The 20,850-nt window shown below is 50.8% G+C and overlaps 1 protein-coding gene across 3 annotated transcripts in view; it reads left to right on the forward strand.

Moving 5' to 3' along the window:
• DPH1 (diphthamide biosynthesis 1) overlaps window positions 1-20,850 on the forward strand; it is a 121,991-nt gene that overhangs the window by 71,795 nt on the left and 29,346 nt on the right. For all 3 annotated transcript variants that reach the window (XM_076072593.1, XM_032967819.2, XM_076072594.1), the window contains exons 8-10: window positions 8,277-8,433; window positions 14,372-14,472; window positions 19,788-19,866. In XM_076072593.1, the coding sequence (XP_075928708.1) occupies window positions 8,277-8,433; window positions 14,372-14,472; window positions 19,788-19,866 (337 nt within the window). The remainder of the gene's footprint in view (window positions 1-8,276; window positions 8,434-14,371; window positions 14,473-19,787; window positions 19,867-20,850) is intronic.

Raw genomic sequence — 20,850 nt, forward strand, 5'->3', positions numbered from 1 at the left:
TCTCCTCTGGGTTCTCCGGTTTCATCCCATAGCTAAAACCATAAAAAATATATAGGTACACAATGGCATTGGTGTTAGCCAAACATCCCACCGTGGCAGGACCCTCCCGACAAAAGGGTCTTCAGACGTGATGTATCTTTCCTGGGTAAGCAAGCTCCCGTATTATTTTGATTATTATCGTAACATTGGTGCGACTTAAGTGTTGCTGTCTTAGCCGGTACCGGTAAGTAAAATATTTTCTCCGGCTCCATGGACTAATGGTCTCTCGCGTGCGCGTACAGTCCGCATCGAGCAATCCCGTGGTACGTTGGGGCCGGCGATATGAAACATGGCTCCGCTGGCTGTGATCTTGTGCTACAGCCAGCCACCTGCTGTGCCTGTAATGAGGCCTGAGTGGAGATGCATGGTTCTCTGGGGCTCGGGTGTAAATTGCTGGACTCCTCATCACCTGCTGCCCCTCCGCACACTGTGAACCTTTATATATATATATTTTTTTTGGGTAAAAAAAAAAACAAGCCTGGTTGCCATTAAAGTTTCATTTTTTTTGTTTAACAACTTGAGGAGCCATGAATAAAACATCTCCGCGATCACTCGTAGCCTGTCTCACTTGCCGCGCGTGGGCTCGCAAATAATGCATGCGGCTCGCCCGTCAAAAAACCACGGTGATGATTGTCGGGAGTTCTGGAGAGGCTACGAGGGACCTTTTTGGTTTTTGTGAAAATGTGGCCGAATTTCTTACGCACCGTACGTAGCCGAGCGTGCTAACGCGAAGGGAGGAATAAAAACGCATATGGCTGTGCGCTGTCCCGCCAACGCGTTGTCCCGAACGGCGACGCTGGCTTTGAAATTCGCCGTTTTGGAAACCGCCGTTGTGTTTATTCCGACAAGCCGATGATGGCGTACTTTAGGACGCGTCGGCATCCGCCGTTGCTCGAAGCGTCGTGGTAAAATATGTCGTGAGATACCCTTGCATCCGATGCAGCCGGTTAATGAAGTTGTCACGCGATGACCAAACGTGCCGATTCATCCCCACTCCAGCAGCAGCACAACCGGTGGTGCTGTTGCTTTTGAGTGATCTCTCAACATTTAATTGGCGTGCGGACGTTTTGCCGATAGAACCGGCATCGTCAGGCAGCGGGCCAGAATAGTGAACAGTTCCTCCAGGCTTGGGCATTAAGTAGGGGGTGTAATGTCATCATTGCACATCGACAGGGGAGCAAGGAAGCGGCAGGAAGTGATGCGCACGGCCATAATTTTGCCCAAAAACGTACATTTGGCTGATTGTGTTGGCACGTTGTGGTAACATTTGCAGGCGTGTTTTGTAACTTTGATTCTTGCCTATGCGTCCACTGTTCAATTGTAATGTGCAATTTTTATTGAGGGACTCCCTTGCGTTGTCTTGGTGTGGAAAGAGGAAAGAGGTTAATGAGTACAAGTGTACGTGATCCCGTGCGCGTGCACGCTCGCTGAGGAAGTGTTACTGATTTGACAGTTTAGGCCAAAAATCGGGCCTCGATATGAAATTAAGGAATGGTCCGAATTTTGTTTACGTGTCTCTAATTAATCTGGAAACCGGAAATGGCTTCGCTAATTTACCGTTACATTAATTGGAGATTAGGAAATGCATTTGCGATTCACACTGTGCTTGAATTGTGTTTCAAATTCCGTTTTGTCATCTTGCCGCACTAGGTTCATGCATCACGTTGTTCTGCATTGCTATCAATATTTCCATTGCACACAGTTACGACGGTTGTTTGTTATCCACGTGTTTATAATTTCCCCGCATTTGTTCCAATGCCAACCCGAGTAAACTCTCCCCTTTTTACGTAACGCGCTGGCTACCATCGTGCCAGCCTCTCAGCACGGTACCTGCAAGCCCTCCCTGCCCATGTAACGCGCTCGCTACTCTCGTATCGGCCCGCTTTGGCCCGGGTCGCCATTGCACGAGAGATGGCTCTTGGGGGCCCGACTCGAAATAAACCGACTGACGTGACGTCACGTCCTGCGAAGCTGTGACGTCACGTCCTGTGAAGCCGTGACGTCACTGTTAGCGCAGAACGACGCTCGACGTTAAAGCCGAGCGATTGTCAGCAGTCCGAACAAGATCCCAACTAATTGTCCTTAATTACCAGCGGTCCAAAACCCGGCCTGTTTTTGTTTACTTACCAAGAAACTCATCGCGGACGAAGACGCGCACCGATGTTTATTTGTTTGTTTATTTATTTAAATGTCGACGATGTTCGTCGAGAGTTGACGACTGACGATCGGGCTTCGTTCGATCTCACCTTTACATTGCGGAGATAATGAAAACGTATCGCCCTGGCACGTCGTCTCCGTTATTATGAATGCATTTGTAAGGAAGGCTGTTCTGCTTGTAATAATAAAATAAAAGGGAATTTTCTTTCTTCAAATGCTAGAGGGAGCGGGTTGTGGTTGGCGTGCCGGCGGGGGGTAGTGGGTGTGGTAGAGGGAGAAAAGTGGGAGGAGGAATGGGAGCGAGAGGTCCCTTGAGGTTAGTATTAATAAGGCCTCAATGTAATATATCATCAGCATAAATTTTAATCATATGTTTCGTGTAAGAACAACACGCGGATGAAACGGGCGTACGGCCTGCACCTGCCGCCGTAAATCCCCACAGGCAATTAGATGGCGCACAATTGATGTGCGGCGTTCTTGTTGTTTACAGTCGCCAATTTGTCTCGGGCGCGACGCACGGACAGGACCGCCGGTTTCGTCAAAACAAAAAAAAAACCGTGACATTGTTTTTTTCATCGAAACTTGCCCGGTTGTCACTTTGTATCAGTTTCTTGTTGTTGTTGTCTGGCGGGGAAACCCTGCGCACCCGTGGCTCAAACACGCGTCTCCTCCGCGCCGCGCTCGCCCCCCCCCCACATCGTTCCCGAATGCCCACGACGCGATCGCGTGGCACCAGTAATTCGCCGGCCCGGCAGCTGTGGCACAGACACGCGCGCACGCCAGCCGACATCGCTCGTTCAGAGGTGGCAACCCGTGCGGACGCTTGCCGTCGAGCCCGCGCGCTTCAGGGCGGCCTCGCGACCCTCCCTCGCGACCCTCCCTCGTGCCCCACCAAACACGCTGATTCATCACGCGCGGCCAGATCGGCGCGCGACCCTGCGACACGCGCCGTCTAATGCGGCCCTCACTCGCCGATAAGCACTGACGATGAATCACATTACAGGTACTGCATCGAGATGCATTTCGTGCGCACCGGCACCACCACCATACCCCCCCCCCCGCCCCAAAGACAAAGACCCCCCCCCCGTTTAGCCTTTACACACTGTTTCGGAAAGTGCTGTTATGAAGGCCGGAATGGCACACCAAGGGGGGTGGGTGGCCAACACCACACGTGGCCGCCTTTGTCTCCCCATTGGGCGATGTTTGCAGAGTACTCATTTTGAGGCTGAGCCGACCTCGGAGAGGCCCAGGACCAGTTCGACTAAATCGTCACTGGCGTTGCTGCTGGCCGCCAGTTGCAATCGAACTCGGGTCGGCGGGTTCACAGCGCGCTAACTGCTGCGCTACGTCTCCCCACCATACCCCCCAAACTACCATCGCCAGCAACCCCCCCCCCCCCCCACCACCACCGTGGACAATCCCCTGCCACGGCGATAAAGGTCGAACGTGATGCATCGCGCGTTTGCCTCGAGGGGGGAAGGGGGGGGCGTGGAATGCACCAACGCGGACTTGATGCATTGCCCCCCCCCCCACCGTCGTTGCACCAACTTCAGCGGCCGGCCTGAACCGCCGGGCCTGGCACGCTCCCGTCGGCGGAGGGACGTGGCGCTGGCTCGCACACACGTTGCCCACGTTGCCCACGTGCGGCGCCGCCGCCGCCGCTGCTGCCGCGCAGCTTCAATTTGTGTGTTTCAGCAGGAATGCGGCGGTGTAACCGTTTCGATAGATCACGCGCCGGGAGATGGGCCTCGGTGTGGCTAATTACGTCGTTGGATTTGCATACGCAGCGCATTGAGCTGGGATGGGGAGGGGTGGGGGGGTCCGCTAGTTGTGTGCACGGACTCGCGAGGGTCTGTCCGGGCAGATGTACACAAGGCGTGTTTGAGAACGAGTGAACGAACGAGAGAGAGAGAGAGAGAGCGAGCGAGTGAGCGAGCGGTAAAAACCCTGTTTGTTGTTACCGCTTAATTAGGCCCCCATGGCCTCAGAGAGGGTGATGGATGATGATGGTGGTGGCGATGATGATTATTGTGATAAAATCTTCAGTTGAAATCGTGTTTGATTATTTCGCATTTTCTGTTTGCGAAACATCAAGCCGCTCGTTAGTTGAGTTAAAAGTGAAACTTAAGGAGAAACCCGGCAACGACAATCGAACAATGCGTCCGATTCACTAAAACATGCATCCATTTTAAATTGTGTTTATTGTTAGTTAGATTACATAAATCGAGGTATGTTGATTCTGTAAGCCCCACACCCACATCCCACTGCCGGTGATCCGTTGATTAAATATTTTTTGCAAACTCAGGATCAGGATTCGATTCCAGATTGGATAACAAAAATAGCATTACATTGTGGTGAATGTAGCGGCCCCTACTGACTGCAAGGTTCACACGAATGCATTAGATACGTGCACGAAATGGCCATAATTTCTTACCCGTGGGTATCAACGGTGGCATTGTAAGCTCAGGAGACATCAATCGATGGATCAATGCGCACTCCCAATTCTGCCTGCCATGGGCACTGTACACATCTGAACGTAACGTTTTAGTGGCGAGCGGAGATCTAAAGATAACCTAGCGGCCCTCTGTTGAGCTCACGATACACGCATCACGTGCGTAAGAATCGGTTCTTTTTGAAGGCCTCGCCTGCCACGCGCTGTGCATGCTATTACGGGCTTTCGCTGTAACGCGGTTCTTTCATCAGGTAACGCATCGCGCAAGGCGGAACGCGTACCGCTATAACGCGGAACGCGCCGCCTGTTATGACGCAGTTTTTTTGAGCGGCGTGATACGGTATGGGCAATGGTACGGTAACGCGGCGGCAGTTATTTGTCTGCCATGTCACTGCGTGGTGTGCGGTAGTGGTGGTGGTGCTGCTGCTGCATCGTGTCTTACCAAACGTCATCGTTACTACATTTCTCATGGGTGACATTGTTTTCGCTGAACGCGGTTTTCATTTAACGCTGCACTCTTCGGGAGTGCATCTACTACCGCGTGAAACGAGGACTTACTGCCACCGGTGAATGCGACTTTCAGCCACCACAGGCGCTATAGCATTCACCCCCAATGTTACGCAAGTCAATTGTTTGGTGATGCTGCTCCTACTGCTGCTGTGGTGGCAGTGGTGGACAAATAATAACAAAGACGGTCAACAAATGTGTCCGTAACACTGCCTCAAAATATATGATAACATGTATTCTAGCATTTTAAGGCCACAGCGACATTGGATAATCTTTTTGATAGGTAAATAATCGATTATTGAATCGAATCGTGACCCTGAATTGAAGCAGTTCATTAAATTGTGACAGCAGGTTGGAGGTGGGTGAGGATGGTGAATCATTAAACACCTAGTTTATTATCGTGGTCATCATCGTCACATACCTGTCAACCCCTTATAAGTGCCCTACCTTATTACAGACCAATTCACACCTTATTGGTCTCCCCGTGCCCCTTATAAATCTCAACGTTCATCCTACAAAGTCCGATCACAAGGGAGAAACTCAAACAAATAGACAATGTTGTTGTTGTTGCCCCTATTGAAACTGCTGTACACTGTATGGGCCTGAACTCAATTTCCCTGTACAAGAATGCGGGTAAACAGTATGGGTTGACAGGTATGTCGTCAGAGGCTATATTTCCATCATAAATTATTTTACACAAAAATGCCATCATGAAACTTAAAGCTATGAACTCGCATTGAGAGACACATGCCACTACTTGCATTGGAGCATTTTAGCACACAAGATGCGTGGCCAGAACCACGCCCGACCGCCTTTGTCTCCCCAGTGGCGATGTTTACACACTGCACCAGATACTCATTTGAGGCTGAGTCGACCTAGGGGAGGGCCAGGACCAGCTCAAATATTCATCACCGATGTTTTTCCGTGAGCAGGAATCAAACTCGGGTCGCTGGGTTCTTGGCTTAGTGTGCTATATATGAAGACAAATGTCCCCCGTATAGCCTTAGCAGACTTGGGGGCAAGTGCTTTTAGCGAGCACCTATGAAGGCCGGCACGGCGCACGAGTGGGTGCGTGGCCAGCACCACGCCGGACCGCCTTTGTCTCCCCAGTGGTGATGTTTACACACCGCACCAGGTACTCATTTGAGGCTGAGTAGACCTCGGGGAGGCCCAGGATCAGTTCAGATATTCGTCACTGCTGTTGGCCGTGAGCGGAAATCGAACTCGGGTCGCCGGGTTAGTAGCGCAGTTCGCGAACCACTGCACTATAAACACTCCCACACACACACAGATGTTACGTATCGAGGCTGTAATGAATCGTCAATTCTGACCTTGGAAGGTCACCTTTGGTTCAGATGTTCGACCCTTGCGGAGTAATGGGCGAGCGTAACGAGTTACCCGGCCGATGTTTTTTGGTGGTCGCGCACGTACACACACAAGCCCGTGGTTTCTTAGCCTCCGTCGCAAATAAGCTCTGGGCCCAGTGATAAACTGCCGTCGCGACAACCCGTTAAGGTTAGGTGTTGAGTTGGCATTCAAGGTCCGAGGAGCTTGGGGTTAGCGCCTAGCTGTGCGTGACAAACCTCCAGAGAGCAGAGCAAGCGATTTGCCTTAGAACGCTCCACTTGCTTAATCCGGCTTGCGAACGTAAAAGATACCTTTGAACTCGTTTGTGCCGCTTTGGAGCGCCGCTTTGCTCCGTGGGTTCACGGTTCGAGTCCCGCGGTCGCCGCGGTTAACCCGTCAAACATACGACGCGCTGTTCGCTTAACAGTGGACGTTGATGACCCCGTGACCCCCCCCCCCCGCTACGGTAGCGGGGTGGGCGAGCCCATCCCTCTCCCTTTACCTCTGACCCGTGTGAGCGCTGCGTTTCGAGCTTCAGCCACTCGCAATTTTTGTCCAACCCCCCCCGGTCCCTTTTTATTGCTCGCTCCTCTCTACTGCTGGGCTCTTTTTAGAATTTCTTTTAAATGACCCGCGTGACGTAATTCACAAGAGTGGCGCCATTGCTTGCCGTCGTCGCGGTCCTCGTTTTCCAAGTTTGAAAAATGACACTGAAGTGAAAAAGGAAATCCCAGTTCGCTGCTTTCATAGTCTGGTGCACTCTTGCACCAGCCATCTGTGCTGTCAGCTCCCTGCCCCTCTTCAATTCCAGGCTACACACCTTTCTCTTCTCTTGCGGCTGTGAATAATATGAATGCCCCCTGCTTTCTGTACAGCGTCTTGACGTATAATTGCATTGAGATTCCGGCTTCATGAATCCACTGTTGTGGGCCTTTAAATGAGCACAGAGACCCATTTACTCAAATGCAGAGAACCGTCGACTCAGGTCCAAGTGCAAGACTTTTTTTTCTCTCCACCTAAAACCGGCACTCTGTATATAAACGAAACGTATCCCATTGTTTGTGCACAGCGTCCCGAGATGCGAGCACATTTAGACTCCCAATATATGAATCCAGATTGTATTGTAATTGTATCGTAGCTCACGCAGCGTGCGAACGTCAGCCCTGGGACCTTGTGTGGTCCATGGGCCAGAACTTAGCCCTCCCACCCATTTGCCCTGAACGCGCCCGATGTCATCGCATCTCCACGAACACCGCCGACCTTGGGGAAGAGGAGACCTAAGGCCGGCTGGTGGTGGAGACTGCTCTGGGATCTGGCAGTGGGTAAGGGTAGGGGGGGCGGAGGCCGGGGGGGAATGCGTTGGCGGGGGGGAACGCGATGGCAAGGAGGTGCGATGGCGGTGGTGTAGTGGTTAGTGCGCTGCGAACCTCGCGAATTAGAGACGATGGGATGGAATTCCAAAGTGGAGTGATGCAAGGGAAGAGGCGGAAAGAAAACAAGTTTTTGATTTTGCAGTGTGGTGAGCGGGTGAGGGAACGAGTGAGTGAGTGAGTGTTGTGTTGTGACCTGCAGTGTGATGGCGGTGGTTGAACACAGCATTGATGGAGGTGAAAGTCAGTCTGTTCGACCGAACAACTGCAGCGAACATGGGCCGAGGAATCAACGAGTGACATTTACTGGCAGAGTAACCATGGTAGTGGCAATGGAAGAGCGATAGGGCAGTGGATTAACCCCGTGTCTGCCTGTCTGCCATGTGTCGATGGTGACTGCGCAGGTACGATCCCTACAGCAAGATGTTCACGCGCGAGGAGTATGACCACGGGGCCATGAGGGCGGCGAGGAAGGACGCCATCGCTGAGGCCGCCAAGGCGAAGACGTGGGGACTCATCCTCGGCACGCTCGGCAGGCAGGGCTCGCCCAAAATCATGCAGGTCAAGTGAACCAGCGAGAGATAAGGAGGTGACCGGCCGGCCGGGCGAACTAGTACGCTGGAGTGAATTGCTGAGTGTGCGTGCGTACGTACGTATGTTGAGTTTCTTTGGAGCCGTACGTAGCCCCAACCGTGCGATAACGGCAGGTGCCGGATCATCAGTTGATCAATCCGACGCCCTGACCGCTCTACGTTGAATTGTGTCGGGTGCAGTGAGTGGGGCTTAGGAGGACCAGATGTGACAACGGCATTGGGGAGGGGTGGGGAGGGGCGCTTCCGTGCGTGGAGTGTGCGGGGTCACACGGGTCGAGGCGCGGTCTCAATTATAATAATAGGTAAAGGTGCAGCCCTGCAATAGCGTTGCTCCGCTGCTGGCGGAAGAGTCTCCAATGCAGAGTATTTTGGGCCTGCTCTTGCATGCCGGTGACAAGTGTTGGAAGAGGTGAGAGTGCCCCCCGCCCCGCTCAGACACCACATGCATCCTGCCGATCGACTGACTGCAGTGTGAACCCATTTATGCTCGGAATCAGAATCTTTATTTGGACTGGATAAGGAATCCGATGAGCTATGAAGCTCTTATAGATGTCCAGGAGGGGCAGGTCAGCAACTGCTGGATGGATAGAGGCAGTGGGGAGATTGGCGGTGGGGGGGGGGGGCGGCTGGAAGCAGGGCAGAGAAGATTTAAGAAGCTTCCACCGTTGTTATCAACTGCAGGGGCGCCTATGAAATACAGCCTAACAGCTCATTGGGTCCTTCCTGCTAAAATAAATAAAATCTATATCTAGTTGTCTAACCGCCACACCGGGAGATCGGGCCAAACCGGAAACCTCTGGATTGCGATTCCAAGCGCGGTAACGAGATTACACCGCGGCAGCGGCCCTGAAAATAACGACCGACTTATGCCCCTTCTCCGCACTCGTTATTTTTTGTGTTATTTTTAGTTTGTTTTCCTTATCTCGTTCCCAATTTTATTGCAGTTGTGCCGTCACCGGTCACGTCGTTTCTGAGAAGGGGAGCGTCTCTTCGGAATCATTGTGGTGCATCGCATTGCAGCAGCGGCACCACCACTTGTTAAAGAAACGGCCCGCGGCAGGATACGTCACAGAACTACTTCTGAGATCCATACAAGCGACCTCTTTCCCATGTGCCCACCTGCAGTTACATGTTCATCGCGTGGAAGTCAAAACTTAATTGTTTTTTTTTCAATTCCCAGAGCTGGGATTTACCAAATTAAGTGAAAATAATAATTTAACGTCGTAGTTTTTTACCGCCCCCTCCCACCTCCCCTATGGTCACCGGTGACCTGGCTGAGACCATCAAATCACTTACTCGAAACCCGCAGTGGGTGCCGGTCCAGGCACCCTCTGTGTTTTGTTTAAATTAACAATTTGAGGACATGTGACGGAATAGGACATAGAGTTCCCCAGTTCTTGTGAAATATTAACTTCACAAGCAGTGTCAAAAATCATGCGTCTCTTACTGCCAGGAATGGTGGGGGGGGGGGGGGGTAAATAACAAAAAAGCTGTTAAATTTCTCCTTAATTAATTGTTCTCAACTCAAGATGTACCTGTCGGTAATGTATTATATTCGTTTGGAATTGCAATCTCATGAATATTGGGGGGGGGGGGGGGCGGTTTTGCACAAGCTGCTTCAACAGTTAAAATGTCTTCCGCCCGGAATGCTGATGTCTCCAATGTTTGGAAGAACGCACTCCACGGATGATGATGATGATGATGATGGTGATGCGAGGTCAGACGGAGAACCCATCCGCAGGGGGCCCAACTAACCTTGGGGTGGACAGTGTGTCAGACTTCTCAAGGTCACCGTGCGATAACCACAACCTCTGGGCCCCTCTTCCCTTTCTCGCGCAAAATAATTGGGGAGCCGATGTGGCGGCGGCGGCGGCGTCTGCGATGTTGGCCGTTTTCTCGCGATTGTCAGCGCGAGCGGCAAGCGCGTTGGCTCACAAAAATGGAATTGCAGAAAGGAAGAAAAAACGGGGGGGGGGGGGGTAGGGGGACAGAAGCCGCTTTGTCGTCTGAGCGATTGGAGATGAAAGCCGGTTCTCAGTTTAATTTCTGTTACTGTGAGAGCCGAGCCCCCCACCTCCCCCCACCCAATTTTTTTTATTTTTTTTATTATGAAGCTCGCGGAGGTCGGCTGTACTGGAGAGCCCTGGCCGGTGGGTGCTGCGCCGCGACTGGTAATTATGCCGTTCCTTTTCGGCGCGCTTGCTGGAGACTTTCATCCTCTCATTCTTTACGGAGTGCCCTGGGGAGCCTGCAGCCTGTTGGGCTGTCACCTGCCGGCAGTGTTAGATGAAAGAGGTGCTTGCGGGGGGTGGGGGAGCGGGGAGCGTCTTTCCCCTCCCTCCCCCGCCCACCTCTCTCCCTCTCTCTTCTTCCTCTCTCTCTGCCGGTGCTTGCGTCTCCTCGCAAGATACCGCCTAGAATTTTTTTTGTTATTGGTGACAAATGAAAGCGAGAACAGAGAGAGAGAGAGAGAGAGCCAGATTATTATGATTACTTTTTTTCTCTCCTTTCCTTCTTCGCTAGCTTGAACCGCATTAGAACTTTACACCGCAGAGGTCAGCGTGAAGCATTTAACGATGCCCCGTGACGGCCACCTTGATGAATGAGCTGGGCAGTGCAGTGAAATGTGCATCAAGATTATATTACATTCTTACCAGGATGAGAACTCAAAAGACCCAGGAGAAAGGTCTCGTACGCGAGAGCGCGAACCTGTGTTCCAACGAAATGACTCAAAGCAAAAACGAACTAAAACAGAGCGAAGCAATGAAGGTGAATAGCAATTGGCGCAAAAGCAATCACGCGGCGAATCGAAAATATTTCAGAGGATAAATCATCGTCAATTGAGCGTCAAACCAGCGTCAAATCAGAGCTGAACTTTAAATTCCCCCGCAGCGGGAAGCCGTTCGGGGCGATTGGTTGATAACGGCACAGACGACGAAGCTAAGCGAGAGTCGCGTTGAACAGTGGTTGACCGCGGCATTGACACGTTCCCGCACCTCCGATTAGCACGGTTGGCTACGCGCGGCGCGAAGGAATTTCAGTGTGCATACGTACGTAGACGAACAACGATGAACGGTGTATATCAGAAGCAATTTGACGGTGAAGATATCAAAGCGTCGACGGTTTAGGCGTATGTAAAGCGTGGCGAGAATATGAACCCCGTGCAAATGACGTGGAGCCGATCGGCTGCCTTAAAAGTACCGTTTGGTGTGCCCCCCCCCCCCTCTCACCGCCCAGAGCGCTGCAGAGTGATAATGAATACCTACGCACTGCTGTCCTTCTGCACTCCTGTGGAACGGCTGCACAACAGAGAGAGAGAGAGAGAGCCGGCCTCGGGAAAGACCATTCAGTTTTATCTCGGCTCATGAACATTTCTCAATTCTCCCCCCCCCCCCCCCGGTTTAATAATGACGTGTCCGAATAAGGCAACGGACGAGCGTCAGGGTGTGTTTTATTTTTAAATGTAATTATATTTAAAATAATAATGTAATAATTAATAATCACCTTCATCCCCCCTCCCCTTTTTACCAGGTAAGGCCCGCTGAGCTGGGAAGCTCGTTTTCAGAAGCGACCTGGCCACAAATGGTTACTGAACGAAGTGGCTTATCACGTGGACATTCGTAGCAGCCAAATACTCTTAAGCGCACGCTTGATTCTAAATGCCGAGGGAAAACACCTGAACAGCCGGAGAAAAATCCACGCGACCACGGCGGACTGGGAGGAAATGCAAACTCTAAATATACGACGGGCACCAGGGTCGGAGTCGAACCCGCGCGACCTCCTGTGTACCGAGCGAGGTGGTCGAAACGATTTCAGATGCCCCGTGCCCCCCCCCCCCCGCCGCTGTCCTTCCCCCGCGCATGCATCCTCGCCAGCCCGCCTAGTGACGCGTTTGAATTTCTCGTTGTTTTCTGAACGACTGCGTGTGGCCCACCTTACGCGAAAGTGTTTATTATCCTCCAAAGCCACGTTCGCGTTCATTGTCCAGCAGCGTATGCTTGTGCGCATTTGATTAGTTCACGTGTGTGCTTTTTATTGACCTTGTTGATTTTTTTTGTTATGAACAGAATTCATTTATTTCACCTTCGGTATTTGTAAACTTTTGACCCCCTACCCATTCCTCCACCTTGAACTGTTTGTGTTTGAGCAGCAGAGAGAAAACATATTGAAACACTACATTAAGTGCTGAAAAGTCAAAATTACTTAGCCGTTACTCGCCTCGGTCAATTATGATCTTTGGGATAGCCTGCCCAGTCGTTACACCCTAAGTCTGACCGTGTGCCGTAGTTGCCTCTCTCTTATTGCCTACTGTCGATCCACTTCTGGACGAATGTGACTCCAATGCTCTGCGTGTCGTGAGGGTTTTTGGTCACTTTTAAACATGTACGTATGTATGTACGTTCAACTTCTGTCCCACCGTACGTAGCCAACCGTGCTAATCGGAAGTGCCCGTCAGTTCGGATTTCGTGAAGGGGAAAAAGCCCACGACCACTTCGGATATCACGTGCCACCAATGTTAACCGTGGCCGCAAATCAAACGCGGATCACCGGTTTCACAGTGCAGTGCCCTAACCACTCCACCCAGTTACATCTCATGTCACTGTAATTAAGTCGTTTCATTCATTAGTTCGTGAGCAGCGGCACGCAACATCCAGGATTGCCGCTCGGCGAACCTTCGCTTGGCAGTGGTTAACGCTCCTTGCTTCCACGACGTTCACCAATGCCCAGCGTTCGAGTCTCGCTCTCGCTATTGGTATTGAATTTCTACCGCGGTGTGGGTGACGAATCGCACGGTAAACCTCGTCCTTGAGCGTGTCAAATACGTACCGATGCGTAGGGTTTTTTTTTCCTCCCCAGGCTGGCCTGTACAGTTTTCCGATGATATGTTTTTTGGGTTGTTATAATAATTAGCACAATTCATAATGCGTGCATATTTCGCAAATTGGACACGATGTTCCATCGAGAACTCCGAAAGCGCGGAGCGAGAGCCCGAATACATACGCCAGTCTGAACCTGGTGAGAGCCTGAATACATACGCCAGTCTGAACCTGGTGAGAGCCTGAACCAGGTGAGAGCCTGAACCAGGTGAGAGCCTGAACCAGGTGAGAGGCTGAACCAGGTGAGAGCCTGAATACATACGCCAGTCTGAACCTGGTGAGAGCCTGAACCAGGTGAGAGCCTGAACCAGGTGAGAGCCCGAATACATACGCCAGTCTGAACCTGGTGAGACCTTGAACTAGTTGAGAGCCTGAACCAGGTGAGAGCCTGAACCAGGTGAGAGCCTGAACCAGGTGAGAGGCTGAACCAGGTGAGAGACTGAACCAGGTGAGAGCCTGAACCAGGTGAGAGACTGAATCAGGTGAGAGCCTGAACCAGGTGAGAGCTTGAACCAGGTGAGAGCCTGAACCTGGTGAGAGCCTGAACCTGGTGAGAGCCTGAACCAGTTGAGAGCCTGAACCAGGTGAGAGCCTGAACCAGGTGAGAGCTTGAACCAGGTGAGAGGCTGAACCAGGTGAGAGCCTGAACCAGGTGAGAGCCTGAACCAGGTGAGAGCCTGAACCAGGTGAGAGGCTGAACCAGGTGAGAGCCTGAACCAGGTGAGAGCCTGAACCAGGTGAGAGCCTGAACCTGGTGAGAGCTTGAACCAGGTGAGAGCCAGAACCAGGTGAGAGCCTAAACCAGGTGAGAGGCTGAACCAGGTGAGAGCCTGAATAACGTGAAAGCCGAACAAAATGCAGTACAACCCCAAAAACACATCAGATAGCTGTGTTCAGGGGCCGGTGGGTTAGTGTGGTGGTGTCCCCAAAATGCCAAGCCTTTTAAAACAGGGCCTTAGAATGATAACGTTCGGCAGCCCGCTGTGTGACGCCTGCGTCGCTCTGTTGCCCATCGTTGATGTCGCGCAGCACGTGGAGGACAGCCTGCAGAGAGCCGGACGGAAGTGTGTGCGGCTCCTCCTCTCGGAAATCTTCCCCTGCAAGCTGCGCCTCTTCCAGGACGTGGACGCGTAAGACTGCACCGCACCACGCCGCGTCGCTCCGTGTCGTACGCTCCGCTCGGCACGTTCGTCGAACGAGAACCCGACGCTTTGTCGACGGCACCACGGCCCCTCAAATGAACCACGATACCTTGCTGATCTCGCCAAGGAGCGTCAAGCATCAACCACGCGAAATCCAGTCATCCTCGCAGCAGCGGCGTTTTTTTTTTCGTCTTACCCGTCGAACAAAAGACGGTCACCGCATTGCGGGCTTTCAGATGCTCTTTTGTGGCCGTCTAGAACACTCTTCCTTCCGATATGAGGAATCCACTGGAGCTGTGCACTTTTAAATCTGGATTGAAAACCAATTTCTTCAGAACTGCGTTTGATGTTAAGGTTGTTGTCCTTTCCCCGCACCGCTGATGAGCACGGTTGGCTACGTACGGTGCGAAAGAAGTTTAACATACGGACATACGAAGAGGAAACTGTGTGATGCGCGGCGTTTCGTGGCAACGGGACTCACTGGTGTTTACGTCAAAAGAGGACACTCATCTTGAAAAACAAACAAATTACAAAGACAAGTTAGGAAACGTTTAAAATTGGGTTAATTAAAAGCCAAAAAGGTCTCAGTTGTTTATCGTTCAAATAGGCAAGGGATGGCAATGGTCTCCTGTTTAGAGGACTGAGTCGTTGGGTGAAAATTCACATTCCCTGTGGCAGAGGAGAGTATTTCCATCGAATAGCCTCCTTAGACTTCTCCACGAAGTGGTGCCAGGTTCATATTCTTGGTTCTTCCGGTAAAGTCACGTAGAAGGGAAATAATAAAAATAAAACAATTTAATTCTCACGGCCTGATGATGATTGCATGTGTTGCGATCGAAATGTGGTGAGAATTTCATTGTTTTATATTTTTATTATTTTATTATGTCCCTTCTACGTGACTTTACCGAAAGAACCAAGAATATGAATCCCTGCAGTCACGAAAGCTTTAAATCGAAATGGTGCCAGGTTTATCGACTCTGGTGGGGAGCGATGGAACGAGCACGACCCCTGACTTACAACCTTCCGACAGCGAAGCGGCACCTTCCAGTCGCTACGCTGTTTGTCTGAAAAATTCATGCGCACGCTCGCCATTATGCAGAGGAGCATCTAAGTGATCTGGTGAGAGGTGGGGCAGTCGGGCGGTGAGAGTGCGGGGGGGGGGGGGCATCGGGCCTCCCACGGGCCCTGGCTGCCGCGATGGAAGCATCCCCAGGATCGCGTGTGACCTTTGAACTGTGAGAGAGCGAGTGCGGCGGTGTTGGCCGTGTTGTGCCGTAAAGTAATAACGGTTGAGCCACGGTAAAAGGGTTTTGGCGGATGTGGGATGATGAAGTGCATCACTTGACAGTGGCGCTCTGCTTGTTGGAGCCAGACTGCTGTAGCTTCCCCAATCCCATCGCGCTCGGCAGGCAAGTCAAGGCAGGCAGGCAGGCAGATCTATTAGCGCTGCCCTTGTGTGCTCCTTCTCACTGAGATGGCAAGATAACCCTTAAAGAGTTTTGCGGGTGCTCTCTCATCCTCAACCGGAGGCCGTGGTCACGATTCTCAACTTTAAAGCGTCACACAAAAAAAATCCAATTTGTTGCCAAAAATAGTGTAAGTGCGACATGTTTTGTACTATGTTCAACTTCTTTTGCACCGGACGTAGCCAATCGCGCGAATCGGAAATTCGGTTTTAAATGCACCTTTATTCATGGCGATAGGTGTAATGGTTAGCAGGTTAATTGAAATTAGTCGTAATAAGAACGTTATGAGGTCAGATGTGGTTTCCTGCTCGTCTCCTTGTTGAGCGCCCTGTGCCTGTTGTGAAAATTCGCTACAAGCATGTTTAATATTTACAAAAGACAAATGACCGTTGACTTGCACCAGACGGAGCGGTAGTTATTTTATAACCGGAGGAATGATGATGGGCTGAGCGAAGCCCCGACCAGGATACGGGTCCAGTCTCTTTTAATTTTATTTTGGTAATCCCACCGCGCTTCGTTCAACTGGCCTCATACTTGATGGCAAAAAGAAAAGGATTTTACCCTCTCCGGCAAGAATACAGGTGTTCACATGTTCAAACGCCAAATAGACACCCCATCACAAGCCATAAAGTCTGCGTTAACCACGCACATTCTCGTGGTAAAACGAGGCAAAATGACTTGATAATGTATGCATTGTCCTTGAATCTAATTGTCCGACACCAGGGACAGCCTCCATTATGGCCTTGTCTCACCACCGGTGTTGGACCAGACAATAACGGCAAAAGGCAAACGGCACAAGTACAATGCAAATTTAAAATCATAAATTTGCTCGAGTTTGAGCGGTTATATCTATGGGACTTTTTTTTTGTTTTTGCCGGTATCAAGATGGTCTCATCCTCAGCGGTGGAACGATCCACACGCCCACCTGGCTCACACGCCGAAGCGTCGCGGTCGGTTCGATGCCGCGATTTGATTTGGCCGACGTTTTGGCGCGGTGCCGAAAAACGTCGAGTGACCGTTGTCGCACGTGCAACGCCAGCTTCAGCGGCGAGCTTTTCAGACGACGACTCACCGCATCGTTGAATCTGTCCTGCAGACTCTTGTCAGAGTGCCAATCAAATTGACCCTTTTCAACTGTTTTATTTTTCTTCTTAAAAAAAAACTAGCAATGTTTGTTTTTTCTCACAGGGTTAGGAGCGCTGTACGTACTATATATATAGAAAAAACGTTTGTTTGTTGTGAAATATCAGCCAAGCCTGTAATAGTTAGTTGTTTTTTTTACCTTTTTGATTGCAACCTTTTTAAAAGAAAGAAACGAATGGAGAGAGCATATAAATATATAAATTAATCGATGAACCCTCCCCACCCCTCCCCATCCCCGAAACCAAGCCCCCACCGCTGCATCATTACCCAGACCGTTGCCATAGAGTTTGATCGAACCATTTTGGGGCAGAGCGTTAAAACATATTTTAATCGGTGCACTGTGCTGATATCACAGGGGGGTGGTAGGGGAGGGCGCGAAGCACCACACTCACCACGCACGCACCCACGCCACGGTAGGCGTCTCTCCGAGAGTGAAAACCACGCAGGCGTTGCCTAGTCGCTGCCCCGTCCGGTCGCAGAGACATTTCATCAACACCGCCCCTCGTCGTTTTCACTAGCGGCAATTAAAAAACAAAAGTTGTTCCCGTGTATTAATATGCACGTGTGTTAATATTAATTGTGCTAAAAAAAATATTATTTAAATTAAAAAAATTATCCCGTGTATTAATATGCACGTGTATTAATATTAATTTTACTAGAAAAAAGTTCCCGTGTGTTAATATTATTTAAATAAAAAAAAAATATCCCGTGTATTAATATGCACGTGTATTAATATTGATAAAAAAATATATATAGTTTCCCGTGTATTAATATGCACGTGTATTAATATTAATTTTACTAAAAATAGTTAATGTGTGCTAATGTTATTTAAGCAAAAAATAATTCCCGTGTATTAACATGCACGTGTATTAATGTTAATAAAAAAATAGTTTCCCGTGTATTCATATGCACGTGTATTAATATTAATAAAAAATATCGTTCCCGTGTATTATTGTTAATAGAAAAAATAGAACCCGTGTATTAATATGCACGTGTATTAATATAAATAAATAAAAATAGCTCCCGTGTATTAATGTTAACTAAAAAAACAATCATTCCCGTGTATTAATATGCACGTGTATTAATATTGATAGAAAAAATAGTTCCCATGTATTTATATTAATGCGCAAGTTATGTACACGTGTGCGGCCCACGCTGTTTTGTCGACACACTGCCGGATGAGGCCCCTCTCCACCTTGGAAGCATGTTGCATTGCTGTCCCCCCCCCACCACCCCCGTGCCTCCTATTAGCACGTTTGGCTACGTACTGTGCGAAAGAAATTAAACATACATACACGTACATGCTTTGTTGTCCTACCCCCCCGCCTCCTCACCTCCGATGCGGTGCGAAAGAAGTTCAACATAACCTGTACATTCGTAGGCTGCGGGGCTATGCTCTGGGCATCAGAGTTTATAGGTGCAGCAGAATGCATAGCTGTGGTGTACTTATGTGCTCCACCCCAATGTTTATATGTTAGCCCAATGCTATACGCTACCCCAATGTCTATATAATCCACGTGTTAACCAGTCAACACTGACCAGCTGTTTGAAGTATGATCAGATGACGGTGGCCTAGGAACCGCACGGCATGGGTGGGTAGCGGGAGATGGCGGGGGGGGGGGGGTGGCGGCAGACTGGGGGGAGCCCTCATCCAGCATTGGATTGGCTAAAGGTCCATGTTCAAGAGGAGTTTTACCGCTCGATTTTGTTTCCGTGCTTCCGAGGTGCACGTCGCAGCGATAAGCGTCAGCTATAAGCATCGCCAGGCACATTGATTTGTGACAAGGATCTCTCTGGGTCTTTAATTCATTGCAACAGAAAAAAAAACGGCGACAGCAGCTCCCCTTTAATTCATACCCATTGTTAATGTTATATGCGAGACGCGGTGGTGCACCTCACAGCAACAAGGCCCCTGGGTTCGATTCCTGACTCAGGCACCTGTCCGTGTGGCGTTTGTACTTAATAGTATTGACCAAAACTTCCCAAAGGTTGCAAAATTACTTGAAAATCACTCGATTTGGATCACTGTACGCATAGCAACATCGGCCGCCTACTGTGAAAACCTGGCAGGACCCTCCCGAAAAAGAGCCTTGAGAATCGGCGAGGCTTTCCTGGGTAAACAGGCGGAATCCAAATAATGTAAAGCTCTTGGCTGCATTGTTTGTTATTTGCCCGTTTGTGTCTTGCACCGCTGCACTCGGCATGTGTGTGATAGCATGTGTAGGTGGCGGTGGTGCTGATGGTGCTGATGGTGGTGGTGCTGGTAACAGTAGTGGTGGTGGTAGTGGTAAAAGTGCTGGTGGTGGTAGTGGTGCTGGCGGTGCCGGTGGTGGTGCTGTTGATGGCGGTGGTGCTGGTGGTAGTGCTTGTAGTGGTAACGGTGCTGTGTTGGTGGCAGTGGTGGCGGTGCTGGTTGTGGTGATGGTGGGCAGTCCTGGTTGTGGTAGTGGTGTTGGCGGTGATGGTGGTGGTGCAGTTTTTGGTGGTGGTGCTGGTGGTAGTGCTTGTAGTGGTAACGGTGCTGTTGGTGGCAGTAATGGCGGCGCTGGTTGTGGTGATGGCGGGCAGTGCTGGTTGTGGTAGTGGTTTTGGCGACACTCCTGGTGGTGCTGCTGCTGTTGTTCTTGTCGCGTTGCCGGCGGTGGGCCTGCGTGTGAGCGCGGACTGACGAGGGATCTGATTGTGTCTCCGTAGGTGGGTGCAGATTGCCTGCCCCAGATTATCCATCGACTGGGGGACTGCGTTCTGCAAGCCGCTTCTCACTCCTTACGAGGTGGGTGTCTAATGATTCACCCTCCCACTACCACCCACCACCGCCCACCCCCCACCCCACAACGGCGATCCCATTTCATTATCCTGATGCCGGAATAGATGTTGGCTAAAAGAGGTGAGAGTCATGGGCATGGCCAACCCAAGGAATGGTTGTTTACTTAAAACCGTGCTCATTGTAAATAAAACTTTCACCACGGAGATGGAGCGACTAGATCAGCTCATGTGCAGGACTGTCCTGGATGGTGAAGAGGGTGGGGGGGGGGGGGGACCCCAGGACAGGTAAGACAGATATCCCACAGCACTCATGTTGGCAGTAGCCGGGAATCAAACTCTCACCTCCACCGTTCCACCAAAACTTTTTTTTTGCATTTGGACAATAACGGTAGAAACAAGGCAATAATCGGCTCGTGTGCAAGTGTCGGATTGGATTATCCGACACCTGCACACGTGAGAGATGGCGCCAGGTTGGGTGTAGGGGCGAGTGGCGGAGGGGGGGGGGGCGGTGGCGGCTTCATCCAGCAGTGGATTGATCATGGCTCCTACTGATGACGACGACGATGATGACTCATTCAGACATTTCGGTAGCTCCGTCCTTAATTCATTAAGCAGCATATGCCCCTGTTGTAGGCCCAGCTGCAGGCACAATGTGATGCCGCGGGCTTTGTTCAATGAACCCCCTGTGCGACATGCCCGACCATCTGCAAATATTGACCGCACTTAGAGTAACGTACGGCTTGAGCGTAATGAGAAAAAGATCACTTTTGGCACAGTGCTTGTTGCCGTTTGCTCAAAAAATCTCACCGAGCGCTGCTACCGTCGTCGGATGAAGGCGTCCAACGAGCCATCGCCATCGCTGGCGCTCCTGTGATGGCAACGTTCCACCTGCGCACGAGCTGACATTCATCATTCCATCTCCACAGTAGGCGTACTCTTGGGACGCGCACCCCATTGTTATCCGCTAACCCTGCCGGTCGTCATTCCATCT

Source organism: Petromyzon marinus, chromosome 38 (assembly GCF_048934315.1).
Source record: "Petromyzon marinus isolate PM22_M1 ecotype Great Lakes invasive population chromosome 38, UKy_Petmar_22M1.pri1.0, whole genome shotgun sequence".
Lineage (NCBI taxonomy): Eukaryota > Metazoa > Chordata > Hyperoartia > Petromyzontiformes > Petromyzontidae > Petromyzon > Petromyzon marinus.